Source organism: Myodes glareolus, chromosome 7, assembly GCF_982192425.1.
Source record: "Myodes glareolus chromosome 7, mMyoGla1.1, whole genome shotgun sequence".
In the NCBI taxonomy this organism is placed as follows: domain Eukaryota; kingdom Metazoa; phylum Chordata; class Mammalia; order Rodentia; family Cricetidae; genus Myodes; species Myodes glareolus.
Window position 1 is genome coordinate 54037797 of NC_142032.1, and position 17842 is coordinate 54055638.

The 17842-nt window shown below is 47.9% G+C and overlaps 1 protein-coding gene and 1 long non-coding RNA gene across 2 annotated transcripts; one reads left to right on the forward strand and one right to left on the reverse strand.

Annotated features, from left to right (window-relative positions):
• Nucleotides 1–4466: 4466 nt before the first annotated feature.
• On the reverse strand, nt 4467–12691 carry Slc22a6 (solute carrier family 22 member 6). The gene is made up of 10 exons (XM_048458486.3): nt 12068–12691; nt 11623–11726; nt 11274–11428; nt 9506–9674; nt 8963–9086; nt 8768–8883; nt 7582–7796; nt 7340–7448; nt 5179–5382; nt 4467–4888 (listed from the first exon to the last, which is right to left on the reverse strand). The coding sequence occupies exons 1-10, from the start codon at nt 12434–12436 to the stop codon at nt 4798–4800; spliced, it is 1656 nt and encodes a 551-aa protein (XP_048314443.1). The 5' UTR covers nt 12437–12691; the 3' UTR covers nt 4467–4797.
• LOC146893564 (uncharacterized) lies at nt 12677–17824 on the forward strand. Its single transcript, XR_015003192.1, has 2 exons — nt 12677–12795; nt 16637–17824. It is a non-coding gene; the product is annotated as an uncharacterized LOC146893564 (long non-coding RNA).
• The last annotated feature ends 18 nt before the right edge of the window (nt 17825–17842 follow it).

Here is a 17842-nt window from a genome sequence, read left to right on the forward strand (position 1 = left end):
TCCAAAGTCAAGAGGGCACATCTGGTGAGAGTCTTCGTGGTGGGGAGATCCTGTAGAGTCCCAAGGTGATGTCCAGGGCATCGCATGACTGCATAGAATTCAGAATTTTCCATGTTAGCTGTTTGTATGGGTGTGAACCGACATCTCACTATGATCCGATTTTACATTTTCCTCATGACTACTGAGGTTGATCACCCTAGTGCTTACCACCCGTTTCTGTTTCTTCTATGGCAAAGCCTGTGTTTATGTATTTTTGGCTATATTTGAATTGGGGTGCTCGAGTTCTGTTTACTGAGTTCTAGGAATTCTTTTAAAATCTGATTTAATTCTGCCGGGTGATGGTGCACACCTTTAATCCCAGCACTCGAGAGAAAGAGGCAGGTAAATCTCTGTGAGTTCACGGTCAGTCTGGTCTACAAGAACTAGTTCCAGGACAAGCCCCAAAGCTACACAGAGAAACCCTGCTTGAAAAACAAAACACAAAGCAAAACAAAATTTAAATCTATTCTCTCTCTCTCTCTCTCTCTCTCTCTCTCTCTCTCTCTCTCTCTCTCTCTCTCTCTCCAGCCCCTGTGCATATAGAAGTCAAAGCATAACTTTCAGAAGTCAGTTCACTACTTCCATAGTGGGTTCCAGGGACAGAATCTGTGTTGTCAAGTTTGTGTGGTGAGTGCTTTTATTCCCCGAGGCATCTCACTGGGCTTAGAAAGTCTTTTCACGTATTTATTTAGTCTCTGAGACAGTCTCATGTGGTCCAGTCGACATCTGGTTTGTTCGTGGTTCTGAGGCAGGTGCTGCCTTCTACCCACTGCACTACATCTCCACCAATAGGAATCCTCTTTAGACTCTGCAAACCCGTGGAACCCGGTGCATATACCCCTCTCATCTCTAGAAGTCTTATAGTTCTTCCTTCTGCAAGTTCTAGCTGTCTTGACCACCTTGAACTTCTCTTTTGTTTGTTCTCCTTAGCTTCACGAGATTGCCTGGCTCAGTTTGGATCCTGCTTCTGTACTGAGGTCCAGAATCTGCTCCCAGGAAGGGGTCCCTGGATGAGGGTATCTCTCTTATCATTTGTTCCCTTTCTCACTGCAAGTATGGCCTGGCGCTACCTAGTATCCGGTGTCTAACTACATGTCCTTCTGTTTTTTAATCTTTGACAGTAGAAGAGTTTTTTTGTTTTTTTTTTTTTGACCCTGGTCTCCTTGATGGTTGGAACCTTTTTCAATGCTTTTAGAACAACCATGTTCTTTGTATAACTACTGCAAGTGGAGAGTTCAAATATCAGCAAGTGTTTTTGGGACTGTTTAAATCTGTGTGCTGATGACATACTACTACGGGGGTAGTTCTAGCTTTTCATTATGTTGTGTTTTGGTCCCCTCAGCCCTTGCTTTCCTTCGTGGCAGTCATTTGAGACATTTCATATGAACATCCAATATCATTTACACCTACATCTAAACTGTAGCTGACTTGGATCCTTACAGTTAGCTCGGCTTCTACAGATGTGACTGGTGTGGGTGTCTCTTGACGAGGGGTTTAAGCAGAACAGGGTGAGAATGAATTAGAGTGGGTGGAGGAAATTCAAGATCATTAGTTTAGCACTTCATCAGTTTGCAACAGATCCAGCTACTGGTCTGCAACTACAATTTGAGTCGCATAGAGGTAGCCATAGACAGTGGTTCTCAATCTTCCTAGTGTGGCAGTCCTTTAGTATAGTTCCTCATCTTGTGGTGAACCTACAACCATAAAATTATTTTCATTGCTACTTCATAACTGTAATTTTGCTACTGTTATGTATCATAATGTAAATATCTGATATGCAGGACATTTGACCTTCCAAAGGGGTCATGACCCATGGGTTGAGAACCACTGCCCTAAGAGATCACTGAGGGTTTTCTTAAGAGGAGGCACAATGGGTTTTCTTCCCATTGTGTTTTCTTCCCAATACAATGTTCCCTTTCCTCCCCCCTCCCTTCCCCTCCCTTCCCCTCCCCTCCCCTCCCCTTCCCTTCCCTTCCCTTCCCTTCCCTTCCCTTCTCCCTGGTCATCTCTTTCTGTTTTCACCTTGAGTCAGTACATATCCTGAATACCATACTGACCTCAGATTCACTATGTAGACCAGAGTGACCTTAAACTTTGTTTTCTCCTGCCTTTACCTCTTGAGTGCTGGGATTATAGGCACACACCATCATGTTTGGGTTACTCAGTGCTGAGACGGGACCTTAGGGCTTCATGCCTGCTAAGTAATACTCTGTCAGCTGAGCTATACCTCTGGCCCCAGTGCGATATTTTTCTTTTGCCCCTGTACCTATGATGGACACTGTTTCTTCCACATCTTTGAAACACCTAAGCAAGGGACTGGGGTGCTGGGAAGCTGTGGGGCTGTGGGGCCAGGGGGAGGGCTGAGGGGCTATGGGGTTGAGGGCTGGGGGACTGGGGGTAGACAGGTGAGAATTTAGCAGAGGGGAGTTTAGGAGTTCCACAATATCTACACGAACCAGGGGGTAAGGCAAACCTTGTGAATTTGAGAATAGGGACCTCTGCTTACCTAGGAATTACAGATCTACCCCAACCAGAAATACAGTACATGGGAAGATAAAGTCTCTCCTGGGTCTCCTGGAGGAAGCTAGCAAAAGGCATATCAGTTTCCTATTGCTGCTTGCAAGAAATCATTGCAAATATAGAGGCTTAAACCATTTATTCTCATATAGATAGAGGCTGGATATCTAAGGTTGCTATGTCAACAGGACTGTGTTTCTTTTGGTGGCTCCCAGGAAGAATCATTTCCTTCCAATTTCAGCTCTGGGAAGAAGTTTCATTCCTTGGCTTAGAAGCTCACACCACTTAATTTTTTTTTGGAAATGCTAAACGTATTTATTTGATTGAAAATTATCAGAAGCTACTTTAATTTGTTAACAATTAATTGAAGATTATTGCCTCTGTCTTGACTTGAATGGCTTTTATTTTTTTTGTTCCTTCTTAAGTTACTCCAGCCTCTTGATTCTGCTGTTACATCTTCTGTTCACTGATTTGTCTAAGTGCCCTTTGCGATCACACTGGGCTAACTTAAATAATTCAGGATAGCTTCCTCACCTCAGAATACTTAATACAAACAATACAATCTGCAAGATTCCTTTTCTGTTTCAGGCAACACAATTAAAGGTTCCAGGAATTTGGGTATAGGCGCCTTTGTGGGTTCCTCTGTTCAGCCTGCCACAGGACCTGGAAGCTTAGTTGGTGAAGCCGCTTGTCCTCTAAATTTCTCTGGGGCCGTGAAACTTCTGGGGAAGGTCGTGAAAACATATAAGGAAGGGCTTTGGACTGGACTAAAGCCTACGTGAGCCCTGGCATGACAGGGTGAAGCCCTGAGACTGGGACTTTTGAGAAACACTCTATCAGGACCAGGTAACTGAGGAGTCTCTGGACTGTTCCGTTTTGCTCTGGATGCAGAGACTGCTACAAATTCATTGACTGATAAGAGACTAAGCTGGGAATAAAACAGTACTGCTTTCAGATTTGAGCATCATGGCACACTCCTATAATACTAGCATGTGTGAGGTGGAGGAAGAAGAAGCGAGGTTCAAGGTCATCCTCAGCTACTTAGTAAGTTTAAGACCAGCCAGAGGTACGTGCGGTCCTGTCTTAGTATTCCATTGCTGTGATAAACACCATGACCAAAAGCAGCTTGGGAGGAAAGGGTTTATTTCATCCTACAGCTCTCAGGTTACACTCCATCACTGTGGGAAGTCAGGGCAGAAGCTGATGCAGAGGCCATGGAAGAGCTCTGTTTACTGGCTTGCTCCCCAAGGCTTGCCCAGCTTGTTTTGTTATAGCACCCAGGACCACCAGCCAGTGGTTTGGACCCTCCCACACCGATTATTAATGAAGACAATGCTACACAGGCTTGTTTACAGGCTACGTATGGAGACATTTTCTTAATCGAGATTCCTTCCTCTTGGATGACTTTAGTTTGTGTCTATTTGACAAAATAACCCAAAATGAAACCAAACCAAATTGCTCTCAAACAATTTCTCCCTCCAGAGGGTGACTGAGAGGGAGATTGCTTAAGACATTGCCTGGCACATAATTAGCATCCAGGGTCTCTCTGGCTGTTCAATACTGTCCAGTCCTTGTCTTTCCTCTCCAGTACTCCCTGGATCCAGAGAAAACAAAGCAACATTGAAAACTCAGCAAACACAGGAAGGATTAGGTTGGCTAGTGGTCTGAACTTGCAGAGGGCAGCATCTAGACAGCACCTATGATCACCATTCTCTTTTGCTGCTAGAAGTTTCCATCTGTTCTAACAGAGGGAGCCGAGCCCAAAGCAGAGTCTCCGACTGGCTGCTTTCATTTCAGTTTCTCACTGAGTTCTGATTTCTGGGGAGGGAAGGGAGCATAAGGCATTTAACTAAAACAGGAATGTATGGATAGGAGAGGTGGAAGCAGAGAAGAAGAGAGGGGGACCAAGGTAGGAGAAAAGTCTTTTAATGGTCTGAGGTTCTGTGCTATGTCCTGGAGGTGGAGGACTGTGGAGCTGGGGGGAGGGACAGACCGTGTGAACACCGAGCCGGAAGATTGCCAATGGAGAGCACATTCCATCTTAGAAACCGCACACAGTCAGGACTTTGAACTATTGTTCCTCGTGGGGACTACCGAAGTGGCCCTTGGGGAGGCATTTCTCTGACCGGCAGCCTCCATACTTGGGAGGATCTGATCCCTCCACTCACTCCCCCCTTCAGGTAGGTGGCAGGACCTGTAGAGCCCCACTCCCTTTGGTGCTGTGTGAGGCCCCTTCCATCCTCAGACTCCGTTCTTCTCTTGTGTTGAGGCCTGGAGTGGGATCATCTGCTTCTGCTGTTCCTGCTGCAGTTGTCCCTGCTTGCCTTTGCTCCTGGAGGAAGGAAAGCAGACATCTTGGTTTGCAGCCTCCTGTCCAGATCTGAGATGGTGCGGGCTTTCCCCTCAGTCTGTGACTAGCCGCCTGCTATCTGCCCCCAAACAGCAACTATTCCTTCCTGGAACTGAGAGCCCCAAGAAGGATTATGAGAGAATTCTGAACCCAGGGACAAAGGGACAAAACTCTGATCTGGAAGAGGCATCCTGGGTTTGAGCCTCAATGCTGCTCCAGCCTGGGCAGGTGACCTGGAGTAAGTCACCGGTCCTCTCTGGGGGTGTGCTCACCTGCTCTTGAGGTCCTGCACTGTATCTGGCAGTGGCTGGCCCAAGGTCTCTGGCAGGAGGACAATAACAGCACTGGCAGCCATAGGGACAGCGCCGAAGATGAAGAGAGGCAAGGAGGGGTAGATCTCGGCGGTCATGCTCACCAGCGGGCTCACGATGCTGCCCACCCGGGCCATGGTGCTGCCCATGCCCAGGCCTGTCTGCCTGTGGTCAGGTGGGTGCTGGTTAGAGCTCTGGTGTGGGTGGGTACCAGTGGTCACATTTGGAGCAGGGCAGTTCTGACAGCCCTGGACATCCTTGTGTCTCCTTTTCCCCACGTGATTAGCAAATGATTCTACATTTTTGTGTTTTACTCTTGGTTGTGTTGGATATCAAAGCCAGGACTATACATAGGCCAGGATGACACTTTACTACTGACCTGCATCCCATCCCAAGTCCATTGTGATGACTTTTAAAACAAAAAGGGAACTTGAGAAGGGCTATCATCAGATTTGGGGGATTTGAAAGTGAGTTCTGCCTCTGTCCTTAAGCGGCTGTGTGACCTTCAGCCAATCTCTTTACATCTCTGGGCTCCAGTTTCCAGCAGTCACATGAGATCATTGGGTAAGACTAGTGATTCTTGGGCTACCATCATCTGGAAAGTTTTTCTTTTCCTTTTCTCTTTCTGGCTGTGCTAGGGATGGAACTCAGGACCTCACACCCACACCAGCACACCTGCATACCTTATGAATCATAGTTGTCTCCAGCTCACAGAGACCTATTTGTTAGAATCCCCAGGGGAAGGATCTGGAAGCCACACATTGCTTGTATGTTAAGAACATTCATTCTCTAGGAGGGGCTGGAGCAATGGCTCAGTGGCTAAGAGCACTGGCTGCTCTTGTAGAGGACCAGGTTCAGTTCTCAGTCCCCACATGACAACTCATAACCGTATGGAACTTAGTTCCAGGGGATCTGGTGTCTTCTTCTTCTGGGCCCTGTGGCACTAGGCATGTACATGGTATGTATACATGCACGTAGGCAAAGCATTCATACATAAAATAAAAATAAGTAAATCCAGCTAACCAAGAACATTCTCTATGGGAGATGAAGTGAAAAGCATTGACGTAGGTGGCAACCAATCAGGGTTCAGTGCAGATTTCACTGCCAACTGTGGGATTCTGCAGAAGTGACCTAACGTCTGTGTGTCTTTGTTTTACATTTGTGGAAGGAGTGTGACAGTACCTACCTTGGCCTGCTTTGAGAAATAAGTGAGTTAGTATTTGTGAAATTAAGAATGTGCTTGGTACACAGTACATGCTTTACCTGTGCTTGGTACACAGTATACACTGGAAACCCATCAAGGCACGGGATAGCATCCAAGATGCCTCAGGGTTCTCCTCATAGCAGTGTGACTCTCGGGTCTTTGACATTTCACGTGACGTCTGCATTCAATTCTCTTCTTCTTTCTCTTTCTTTCTTTCTTTCTTTCTTTCTTTCTTTCTTTCTTTCTTTCTTTTTTTTTTGTTCAAGACAGGGTTTCTTTGTGTAGCTTTGCAGCCTGTACTGGAACTCGCTCCATAGACCAGGCTGGCCTCAAACTCACATAGATTCACCTGCTTCTACCTCCTGAGTGCTGGGATTAAGGGTCTGTGCCACTACCGCCTGGCTTGCATTCAATTCTTAAAGTAGACATATTATTTTATGTCTTAGTGCCTTTCCCATCTTGCTATAAAGTGGTGCTGAGTTTATTAATACAACTGGCATATTGTCAGGAGTGGTTCTTGTGGGAAGTTGAATGCATGTTTGTGTCTTTGGTTTCAGATGTACTGGTTGGTTTAAGATGGAGTTTAGATGTGACCATCGCTTATAATTCGTGTTCTGGAGTCTTCAGTTCATTGCTTCTGAGATGTGGCTCTCTATCCTGTTCTAGCTGGTGACTCCTTCTAGATCTCCTCTAAGGTTAGGTGAGGGCTGGACAGTCACATCTCTGTCAGTCAGACCCTGACATGTGCAACTGAGAGGTTCCTATATGTCTTGCCCTGATTAATGCTTTTTTTAGGGGGGGGTAGGGGTGAGGAAAGGTTTTGTGTACTGGACTATGCCCAAGGGTTCTGACTTTAGTGTGTGCAGGAGACTGTCTTTCCCTAAGAACACCCACCCCATGCCCTGGGCTCCCACTCACCGGATCACTGTGGGATACACCTCTCCGGTGTACAGGAAGATGCAGTTGAAAGAGGAAGCCAGGCAGCCCTTCCCTAACACAGCCAGAGAGGTGCGTATGATCGTCTGGTCTAGAGAGAAAGGAATGAGGAGAGGGAGCGTAAGGATTGAGGTTGGAGGTACTGTCTTCTTCTGAGAAGTTGGGTTATGTCTGAAGGAGTATGGTGGGTGGGACTGAGAGCAAAGATGCTGGTAGGTGCTCACCCTTCGGTATTATCCCATTCACCAGGATACAGATGCCTGCCAGCAGCAGGGAGGCCAACTGCGCAGGTCGGCGGCCCAGGGAATTAATGACGAGAAAGCACACGAACTTGGCCGGCAGGTCCACCGCACCGAAGATCACCTGGATTAGGTATATGCTGACCCCAAAGCCTTGCAAGTCCATGACCAGCCCATAGTAGGCAAAGCTAGTGGCAAACCTGGTGAGGAGAGAGAGGGATGTGCGATTGGTTAAACAGGCTTACACAAGTGTACTTTTTCATAAATTCAGTGTTGCATGGGGTATCCTGCTTTGGTACATAGGATCTGCTTTGACTATTGTTTCTTCAGACACTTAACAACTGCAGGCTCACACTGCACACCTGAAGTATTGGGGCGGTCCTCCAATCCTGTGCTAACTAGACACCCCAGGGAACAGAGAAGCTTTCATTTAGTTGCTAAGTAACGTTTCTACACTTTCAGGCTTTATCTTATCAGTAGAGCAGAGGTTACTGTGTAAGTCACATCAAGGTGCTGGTAATGACTGGAATCGTCTGGGACTTATCTGTATTTCTGGGATAAAGTTTTAGGGGTTCACAAAGCTTAGGTTTGGGGGTAGAACTCTCTACAAAGAATAAACCCAAAAATTGCCAGCGAAGACTTCTTTGGCAAGATTGTTCTTCTGACCACACCCCACTTAACTGTCATGGATTGCTATGGTGATGCATATGAGAGAGATACTGGGAACATGGCCCAAGAAAGAAAGATTTGGTTTCATATCATCTTTGGCCCAAACATGGGGTATTTTTAGGGATAACTGTGGGTCCTCTTCTGCCTGTGCTCATTTCTTCCAGGCACCACTGGATCAGTAAAGCCGCTGAGAGCTTTCAAAGCATACCGGTCTGTCCTCATGTTACAAATCTGTGGGCTCTGGAGCCCATTGGTCCTGGTAAGGTGGTTTCTACAGGAACAGGACTGGTGAGAGAGGCTGCGAGATCAGTTTGAGCATGGGAACTGGTTGAGCTGGAGGACTCTGGTTCCTTTAGGGTTCGTACAACTCCTCATAGCAGATCTGCTGACTCTACCTCCCCCTTATCTGTCTTTTCTACCCGTTGCATCCATGCCCTCCCCCAACCTGCCTTTTGTCTTTTGATCAGCCTGCTTGCTCATCAGTGTTTCTGGTTGAGCCTACCATAGCATGGAGAGGCAGAGGAAGAGGCGGCGGAGGTCAGGGCAACGCAGCAGCTCCATGGCGGAGGCTTGGCCTTTGCCTAGGGTCAGTTCCTTCTGTAGGCTGGTCCGGAGCACCTGATGGGACAGATATGATTCAGGGCCTGAGCCCCTCCTAGGGGAGCTCAGACAGCATCTAGGGATAAAGGTGTCTTACCTCTATATTCAATTTAGCTCCCTCTTCCTGTTTCCCATTGATCCGGGCCACTCTCTGCAGGGCTTGGAGGGTGAGGTCCAGCCTTCCTGAGGAGGAGTACCAGCGGGCTGACTCAATGAAGAACCTGAGGGTGGGGGTGGAGAGAGGGTGGATGTTGGCATGGTCTCAGTTTCAGTCTTCTGGGTTACAGGTATGTAGTAGAGTTTTATTTATGTTTTGGGAACCAGGGCCCTTGCCAAAGCTTCCTTAAGGATCACCAAGCAGTGGCCAGTTTGATAATCACTCATCCCAACCCAGAACTTAGCTTTTGGGTGCTGGGTAGGGAAAGGGAGTGTTATCAGGCAGGTCAGACTGTGGGTTCCCAGAGAAGACTCCCCACAGCCTTGGTTTCAGGTTCTGTTCAACAGAAGCCCTGGACTGGGTCAGCTTTCTGTCTTGAATGAAGTTTCTGGGGGAGGTTTGTGCCCAGCTCTGAGAGATGGTCTGTCCCTTGTAGCCCTGTAGGACTCTGGGTCATTGCTTCCCACCCCAGGTCCCACATACCAGGAGTAGATGAAGGCAACGAAATAAGGCACAGAGACCAGAAGCTGCAGGTGGCGCCAGTGGGGCACAGCATAGGCGACACCAGCCAGAATGAACTGGCCCACGCTGTAGGTGTAGCCAATCACGGTGCCTACACAGGCACGGGTGTGGATGGGCATCCATTCCACATCTGAAAAAGGGTTAGAGTAGGGGCACAAGTAACTGAACTGCTTGGTGGAAAGAGACTTCACTTCTGCCCCCTCCCAATTGTGTTCTTCCCCAAAGCTCTGTCAATGCCTGAGGTTGGGTGCCAGGGTAGGGAGAGGGGAGACATTGCATGGCAGTAGGGTCCCCAGGAAATGCCTTCTCCATGCTCTTGCTGCTTTTTTGGCTCTGTCCCCAGGGCCTGACTACATCCCTTTTTCCTGCAGAGTTCTGACCACTCAGCCTGTTCTCAGCAGAAACCACTTCCCTTTCCCTCAGTCATAGGCTAGATTCTCCCTCAGTGGTCAGAGCACTGCCTTTTTCCATCCTGGAGCATCAGGCCAGGCAGGTCGGCGACCACTACTCTGTTAAGGTCTCAAAAGCCTCTCGGTTCCTGGTGGGCTTCTGCTGCTGCTGCTGGGATGCACTTGAACATATATGTTGACTTTGGAGCTGGAGCCTCAGGCACGTCTCAGCTCCATCTCAGCTATTGCTAATTCCTTTCGTCTAGAGAACTGTGAATCCCTGGATTTCTTTCTGGACTCGAGAGATGACTTCAGGTAAATTTCTTTTCTTCTCCCCAGCCTCAGATTCATTATCTGGGGAACATGTGTGTGCATGTGTGTGTGTGTGTGTGATCTACTAGAGGAGGCACACTGATGGTCCATGAACTCAGTCACTAAGTATCCTTGTTTAGAAATATTAGACTAGCCATAATATTGAAATAATTATGATATTCTACATTTATTTTAAAAACTAAGAGAGATCTGGGTATGGTGGTGTATGCCTGTAATTCCAGCACTCGGGAGGGAGAAGCTGAGTATCATGAATTGGAGGCTACGTTGTAGGACTCTGTATCATAACAAAACAAATAACAAGTAAACAATACCAACAAAAAAGGAGTGAGATCTGACTTCTTGGCTGTTAGTGCCTTTGGTATCTCTAGATAGGATATTTCTTTTAAAACAACTACATTTATTCATTTATTTATTCTTTCTCTCCCCCCTTTCTCTCCTCCCTCCTTCTTCTCCTTCTTTGTGCTTATGCCATGGCAGGTGTGTGGGAGTCAGAGGACAACTAACTTGTAACAACTGGTTCTGTTCTTCAACCATGTTGGTCCTGGAAATCAACTCAGGTCACTAGTCTTGGTGGCAAGTGTCTTTACCCACTGAGACATCTTGCCAACCCCACCTTCTTTGTTATTTAGCTCAGACTGACCTGGAACTCATTATATAGATCCATCTGGCTTCATACTTGTGACGGTCCTCCCACCTCTGCCTCCCGTGCCCTGGGATTGTGGGTACATGCCGCCATGCCTGACCTGTCTCACTAGACTTTGGATCTCCTTTGGATACACTTCACTACTCCTCAGGTCTCCTGTACCCAGTTTGTCTTGGTCACTCTGACCACAAGTCTGCACTCTTACTGTGGTGTGAGCTGAGGAAGGCAGGGAGGTGTTGATTGGAAATGCAGATCCAAAGAGGGGGGGTTTGGGTTGAAAGCAGGAGGCCTCAGGAGGGGAGGCCTGGGGGAGGAGACTGGGAGGATGGGGTGGTGAGTGGGGACATAGGTGAGCAGTCCTCACTTAGTGTCATGCAGTTGATTGCAATGCTAGCCAAAGACATGCCCGAGAGGAGCCGGAAAATACAGTAGACGGTATAGTTGGGGGCATAGGCTGCACAGGTTCCTGACACAGCTATCTGTAGGTAGTTCAAGATCAGCACCTTCCGACGGCCCAGCCTGTGGGGAAGGGAAAACCTGTGTCAGGGGTCTGAGGACTGCCAGGAGCCAGGTTGAGCCACAGAGGAGAGGAGTAGCTTCCTAGGCCGCAGTCTTCTGAGAACCCAATCAGCCACCCCTGCCTTGAATCCAGTCAGGGCGCCCCCCCCCCCAATTCCAGCTTAACCCAGCTCCTTGGCTTACCCAGGACTGACCTGTCTGCCAGGTAGCCAAACATCATGGCTCCCAGCAGCACTCCCACCATGTACAGGGACTGGGCCAGCTGGCGGAAGGCCCGGTGAGAGCACACGAGGTTCCACTGTGGACAGAGAAGAGGCCAGATGCAGGGAAGGCCCTCAGCCTCCTCTAGGAAGGTCCTGTGTGGTCCATGCCACCCTCTTTCAGTCACACTTTCCTCTGCTGTGTGTTTTACAGTTCTAGGGAGCTAAGAACACTTAAAACACTCAGCAGCTTCCACATCCACCCTCTACAAATGCCATCCTCCTCTTAATGCTTTTATCTCATCTTCTGATCTTAGCCCCTGAGGAACTTGACTGTGTGTGTGTGTGTGTGTGTGTGTGTGTGTTTGTGTGTGTCGGACTGTCTGTCTGTCTGAGAAGTGAAGTGATGTTGCGTGAAGAGGGAGCCCCAAATCCTTACCTCGGTTACGATGGTTGAAGGGTAGGTGCTGTTGTCATAGACCCAGCCATCAACGCAGGGCTCTGTGACTCCGGTGTCATTGGTCTCTGTGCCGTTGTGAAAGGGCAGTCCCCACTGTGGGGAAGTGAAACGGAGGCAAGACTTGGGTCGTCCTTGCTTGTCCAGGGGCAGCCAAGCCTCCAGACCTCCATCTTTGCTGAGGTTGGCATTGGCAGGTGGGCGGCAGTGGTGAGTGGGGATGGCAGCAGTGAAGTTCTGCAAGGTGTTGTGGGAAGCCATCAGCAGTAGGGGAGCAATCACCAGGGTGACCTGGATCAGCTGGAAGCGTCCGACGCCCCCCACCTGCTTCAGGAGGTCATTAAAGGCCATGGGGCTGGGCCAGGCTGAGTGGTCAGGGACTGAAGACCTCCAGTCCGAGGACTTCTGTCTGTACGCCTGCTGCCCTTTGCCTGAGGAGTGGGGCTGTTGCTGCCTTTGCAGCTGAGTGGCTCCTGGAGCTGGAAGTGAGCCGGCTCTGAGGTGGGACAGCGGGCTGGTGGACCGCCCCTCCTTTCTCTCTCCCCTGGTTCTGGCCCTCCCTTGCCCTCGCCTCTTTTCTTCACTTCGGGGGTCTGGACAGCTCAGCTTTCAGGGTCTGCTGGAGCCCTGACTCTTGTGCAGGCAGCTTTTAATCTTTGGCCTGAAGACAATGAGTTAAAGAGTGACTTGGTGTCAGGAGGATTAACCCTGTGAGTATCCCTTGTGTCAGTGGAATTTCTCCAAGTGGGTAGACAGGGCAAGAGGGGATGGTGGAGACCGAGAGTGGACTCACGGGGGGCAGCCATCTGGGCACCTGGATGCAGAAGGGGACAAGGTGGCACCTTCTGTCTTCCCCCTATTGAGGAATCTGGTCTCTGGGAAATGTGACAGCCTCCTGATCGGTTTCTGAGGACACCATAGTCTATCTTCAGCAATAATACCAGAGACAATATGACAAGTCCCATTAAAACTGAAATTCAGATTGATGATCAATTTTTTTTAAAAGTACAGCCCTAATATTGCATAGGCAATGTTTATGTATAGAATTATGTGTTGATTTGAAATTCAGCTCTGACTGCGAATCTTAAATTCTTATTTGCTAAATTGAGTAACACTGGCCTTTGGTCTTCCAAGGACAGCTCAGGTCTTGCAGGACCACAGCTTTGCGCAACTGGAAGGAACAGCAGTGGTCAGAGGTTGCTCTCGAAGTCATGCGGACCAAGTCAGACGTATGGGAGATCACTCTTATGGGGTCTCAGTTTTTATTTTCTTGATTATTCTTTTTTATTCGTTTTTAAAGACAGGGTCCTATGTAGCTCATGGTGGCCTCCAGGTCAATACGTAGCCAAGGCTGGTCTTGAATGATTCCTCCTGGATTCACTTTCCTAGTGCTGGGATTTCAAATCTGTACCACCACACACACTGTTTATCTTAATTTTTTCAAGACAGGATTTCTCTGCTGTCCTGGAACTTGCTCTGTAGATCAAACTGGCCTTGGATTCCCAGAGATCCACCTGCCTTTGCTTCCTAAGTGCTGCGATTAAGGGCACGTACCACTTCTGCCCTACCTTATATTCTTCCCTTCCTTCCTTCTTCCCTTCCTTCTTCCCTTCCTTCCTTCCTTCCTTCCTTCCTTCCTTCCTTCCTCTCTCCCTTCCTCCCTTCCTTCCCTTCCTCCCTTTCTCTCTCTCTCTCTCTCTCTCTCTCTCTCTCTCTTGTGTGTGCGCATGCCACAACTTGTGCACAGAGGTCTGAAGATAACTTGTAGGAGTGGGTTCTCTCTTTCCATCATGTGGGCTTTGGGGATTGAACTCATGTCATAAGGTCTGGCAGCAAGCAACTTTGCCTGTCAAGCTGTCTCACTGATCCCTCTTTTCTCTTTTATTCAAATTTTCCCTTTGCTGTTTTTTTTTTAATTTCTAAAAAATATCTTATTTTATTTCACATGTATTGGTGTTTTGCCTACATGTGTTTCTGGGCACCATATTCATGCCTGGTACCCATAAAAGGTGTCAGATTCCTTGGAACTGGCATTACAGACAGTTGTGAGCCACTGTGTAGGTGTTGGGAATTGACCCGGGGTCCTCTGCAAGAACAGACAATGCTCCTAACCACGAAGCCACCTCTCTATCACCCTCTTCTATTTTTTTTTAAACGATGAGCCTGAACCCATCTTATTTTTAGCTACAAGTCTAGGACCTGACTTGTTTTGTCTCCTGAACCATGGTTACTCACAATCAGAGGCAATGTTGGACACTAACAACATTGTATGTTTCTGCTAGATCTGATTGGTTGGATCACAGACCGAGGAGGCTGAGGGTGGGTTTCTACTCTATGGCTTGGATTTGCAAGGTGCTTCTGGTGTAAACTATCGAACCCTGGAGTCAGTCCTCTTGTCATAGTCTCAGGCTGTGTGACCAGGAGCAAGTTAGCAAATGCCTGTGTACCTCAGTGCCCTTGCTTTCAAAATGGGGATCGTTTTCATTCCCCCTTAAGTTTGTTCCTGGAGGCTTAAATGACCCAACACAGGTAAAGAGTATAAAGAAGGCTTTGTCCAAGAATGGTGGTTCATGCCTGTAGTCCCAGCTCCTGGGGAGCCTGAGGCAGGGGAATTAAGCTCAGGAGCTAAAAATCAGCCTAGGCAGGAGAATAGTAGTTCCAACTTAGTCTTGGCTACATAGTGAGTTTAATGGCAACCTGGACTACATGAGACCATGTTTTTTTTTTATTTGTTGTTGTTGTTTTTCCCTCAAGATAGGGTTTCTCTGTGTATCCCTGGCTGTCCTGGGACTCTCTCTGTAGACCAGGCTGGCCTCAGATTTACAGATAATCTCCTGCCTCTCTCTGCCTTTCAAGTGCTGGGATTAAAGGCATACACTACCACTACCTGGCTATGAGACCTTGTCTTAAGGAACCTCCCATTAGGAAAAAAAGACCAGATCCTATGCTTATGCAAACCACACTTGCATGCACTAGATTGAGAGGGGTTTATTGCCTACTTAGGTCTTCAGGCAATGAGGTATTAGACTAGGGTCTTAACTTCAAAGCTAGCTTCCTACTCCTCCTCCAACAGGGTTTTATTATATGTGCCAGGCTGGTTTCAAACTCATGATTCTTTGATCTTAGCCTCCCAAGCACTGGGATTATAGGCCTGGAGCCACTATATGTGGCTAAAATCTGAACCCTTAACTGTTGCTCTCGAGGTGTTCATTGCCAAGCTAGAGGGGTTTTGGAGATGAGCTATCTTTGTATGTAGAGAAGAGGCCCAGAGAGGCTGTTGTAATTCATCCCAGCCTCCCCCTCCCAATGTGTGTTGATTCTAGCTTGGGCTCAATGGGTGTCCAGATGCCTGATACATTCTCCAGGCCAAGGTATATAAGAACCTGTGGCCTGGGGAGGCTAGGACAGCTGGAAAAACAGTTCAGAGGCGGTGGGGTCAGTTCCCTGCCAAGACTTAGTCTTTTTGTAGGGAAGTAGGTGGAGTGCTGTGGGTAGTGGGGTGACCTCCTGCAAGCACCCTTGCTTTCCAAGCTTGTGCCTAATCCTGCTATGGGTAAGAACTTTTTTCTTAGCTTCTGTCTTAGTTAGGGTTGCTATTGCTGTGATAGACACCATGACCAAAGCAACTTGTGGAGGAAAGAGTTGATTTGCTTTACATTTTCATAGGTATGTGGTCCGTCATTGAAGGAAATCAGCACAGAAATTCAAACAGGGCAGGAACCTGGAAGCAAGGTCGATGCAGAGGCCATAGAGGGGTGATACTTACTGGCTTGCTCCTTATGGCGTGTTCATTCTGCTTTCTTATAGCACCCAGAACCACCAGTCCAAGGATGGCACTGCCCACAGCAGGCTGGGTCCTTATCCATCAATTAGTAACTAAGAAAATACCCTACAGGATTATGTTCAACCCATCTTATGGAGGCATTTCCTTAATAGAGGTTTCCTCCTCTTGGATGATCATAGCTTGTGTCAAGTTGGCACAAAACTAGGCAGCGCAGCTCCTGACCAGTTCCAAGTCTGGTTGGGTCTATAAAAGCCTCCACTCGAGACTCCAGGAACTGAACTGTGGCAAGATCCCAGGATTTTCAGATATGGGGACTGCCCTTGTTGACCTTGTGGGTCACTAAAAATTCAGGATAGGACACCTCTGTGCTGAACGGATCAGTGGCTTAAATTCTGATTGTGCTCAGTGGGAGGGTGTCAGCTTTAGAGATCTGACAGAAATGTATTTCTTGTCTCAGAACCACATACCACTAGAACTGAGAGCTGCTACTCAGCTGAAAACATCTCATGGTACAGACAAGGAGACAGAGGCCCAGACAGAAGCCAGTGTTGCCCACGATCACCCTGCAAGTCTCGAACTAGGCTCTTTTGACTCTGTTGTTCTCTCTACGGAGAGAGAATTCTGTGAGTTGCTGTCATGTAGGTTAGATTTTCTGGGATAAGTGCTGACTTGTATAGCTACAGTCTGTTAAGTCAATGGGATTCGAAGTGTGGGACTACATGTGATTTTTATTACTTTGTGACACCTTTCAAATAAATAATTTACAGATCAAAGAAGACACTTTGGCTCAGATCATGTTCTGGAAGCATGGGGTTGAAATGACCCGGAGAGTTCAGAAGACTCCAGCTGCCTGCCAGCATCTGAGCCGGAAATTTCAGAACCAAAGTGAACCTTGTGCCTTGTTCCTGGCTACCCCAACCAGCAGGCAGTGTAGGCCCATCTAAAGCCACCATTTAAAAGCTAGACGTGAGCTGGGGATGTAGTTTATTGATAAAGCACCTGCCTAGCATGCAGAAAGTTCTGAATCGGATTCCTAGTACCATGTAACCCGGGGCATTGTGACATACAAGTAATCCTAGCACTAAGGAGGTGGAAGCTGGTGAAGTTCAAGGTCATCTCCCACTGGCTGTTCAATACTTTGGAAGGCACACTGGGCTACACAAGATCCTGCCTCGACAAAACAGCAAAATCTCACAAACTAGATATGAGATTATTCACCCATGAGGTGACCCAGAGGGTGTTCCACATTGGGTGGCAATTTCACTGAGTTAGTTGTTGTCCCTGCTCAGGAACAGAGAGAAGGGAATAGATACGACTGAGGAACAGCGACAATGGAGAGGAGGAATGGAATTTGGCGTTTCACTGTGAATCTTGACAGCAGCAACGGAAAGTGCTTTCTGGGTATCTTCCTTTCCCTCACTATGTGTCTGCAGGAAACACCCTGGAGCAGGGCAGAAATGGTCATGGTTAGGACATTTCAGGAGCCATCCTGAATTCTGAACCACTGAAGGATGGGGAGAAGGCAGAGGCCAGTGATTCATGCTGAGCCCAGCTCTTCTCTGTCTGGTGGAGATCAGTTAAACCAAGGGGAGACATTGCTGGCCTGATTGTCAGCTGATCTTAGGTACCAAGGTTGAAACCCCATCAGTAGGCATCAAGTTCTAAGGTGAAGCCTGATAGCCTTACTGCAAAAGTCAAGTCTCCATGGTCTGTGTACCATCCCCAAATTGTCTAAAGGTTGGCATGGGAGACTCCTGCATCCAAAGTGTAAACAGCTGGATGACAGGCTGTATGAGACTGGATGACTGGCTGGTGTGGGAGTTTGGGGTGGGTAGCAGAGGGATCCTTCTGCTCCTTTGCTCCCTCTCCTCCCGGCTCTTGCTTTCTTTCTCAGACTTGCTTCCCCACTTCTGTGTTCTTGACTGTCCTACCCAATAAACCACTTGACATTCCAATCCTTGTCTTGGGGGTTT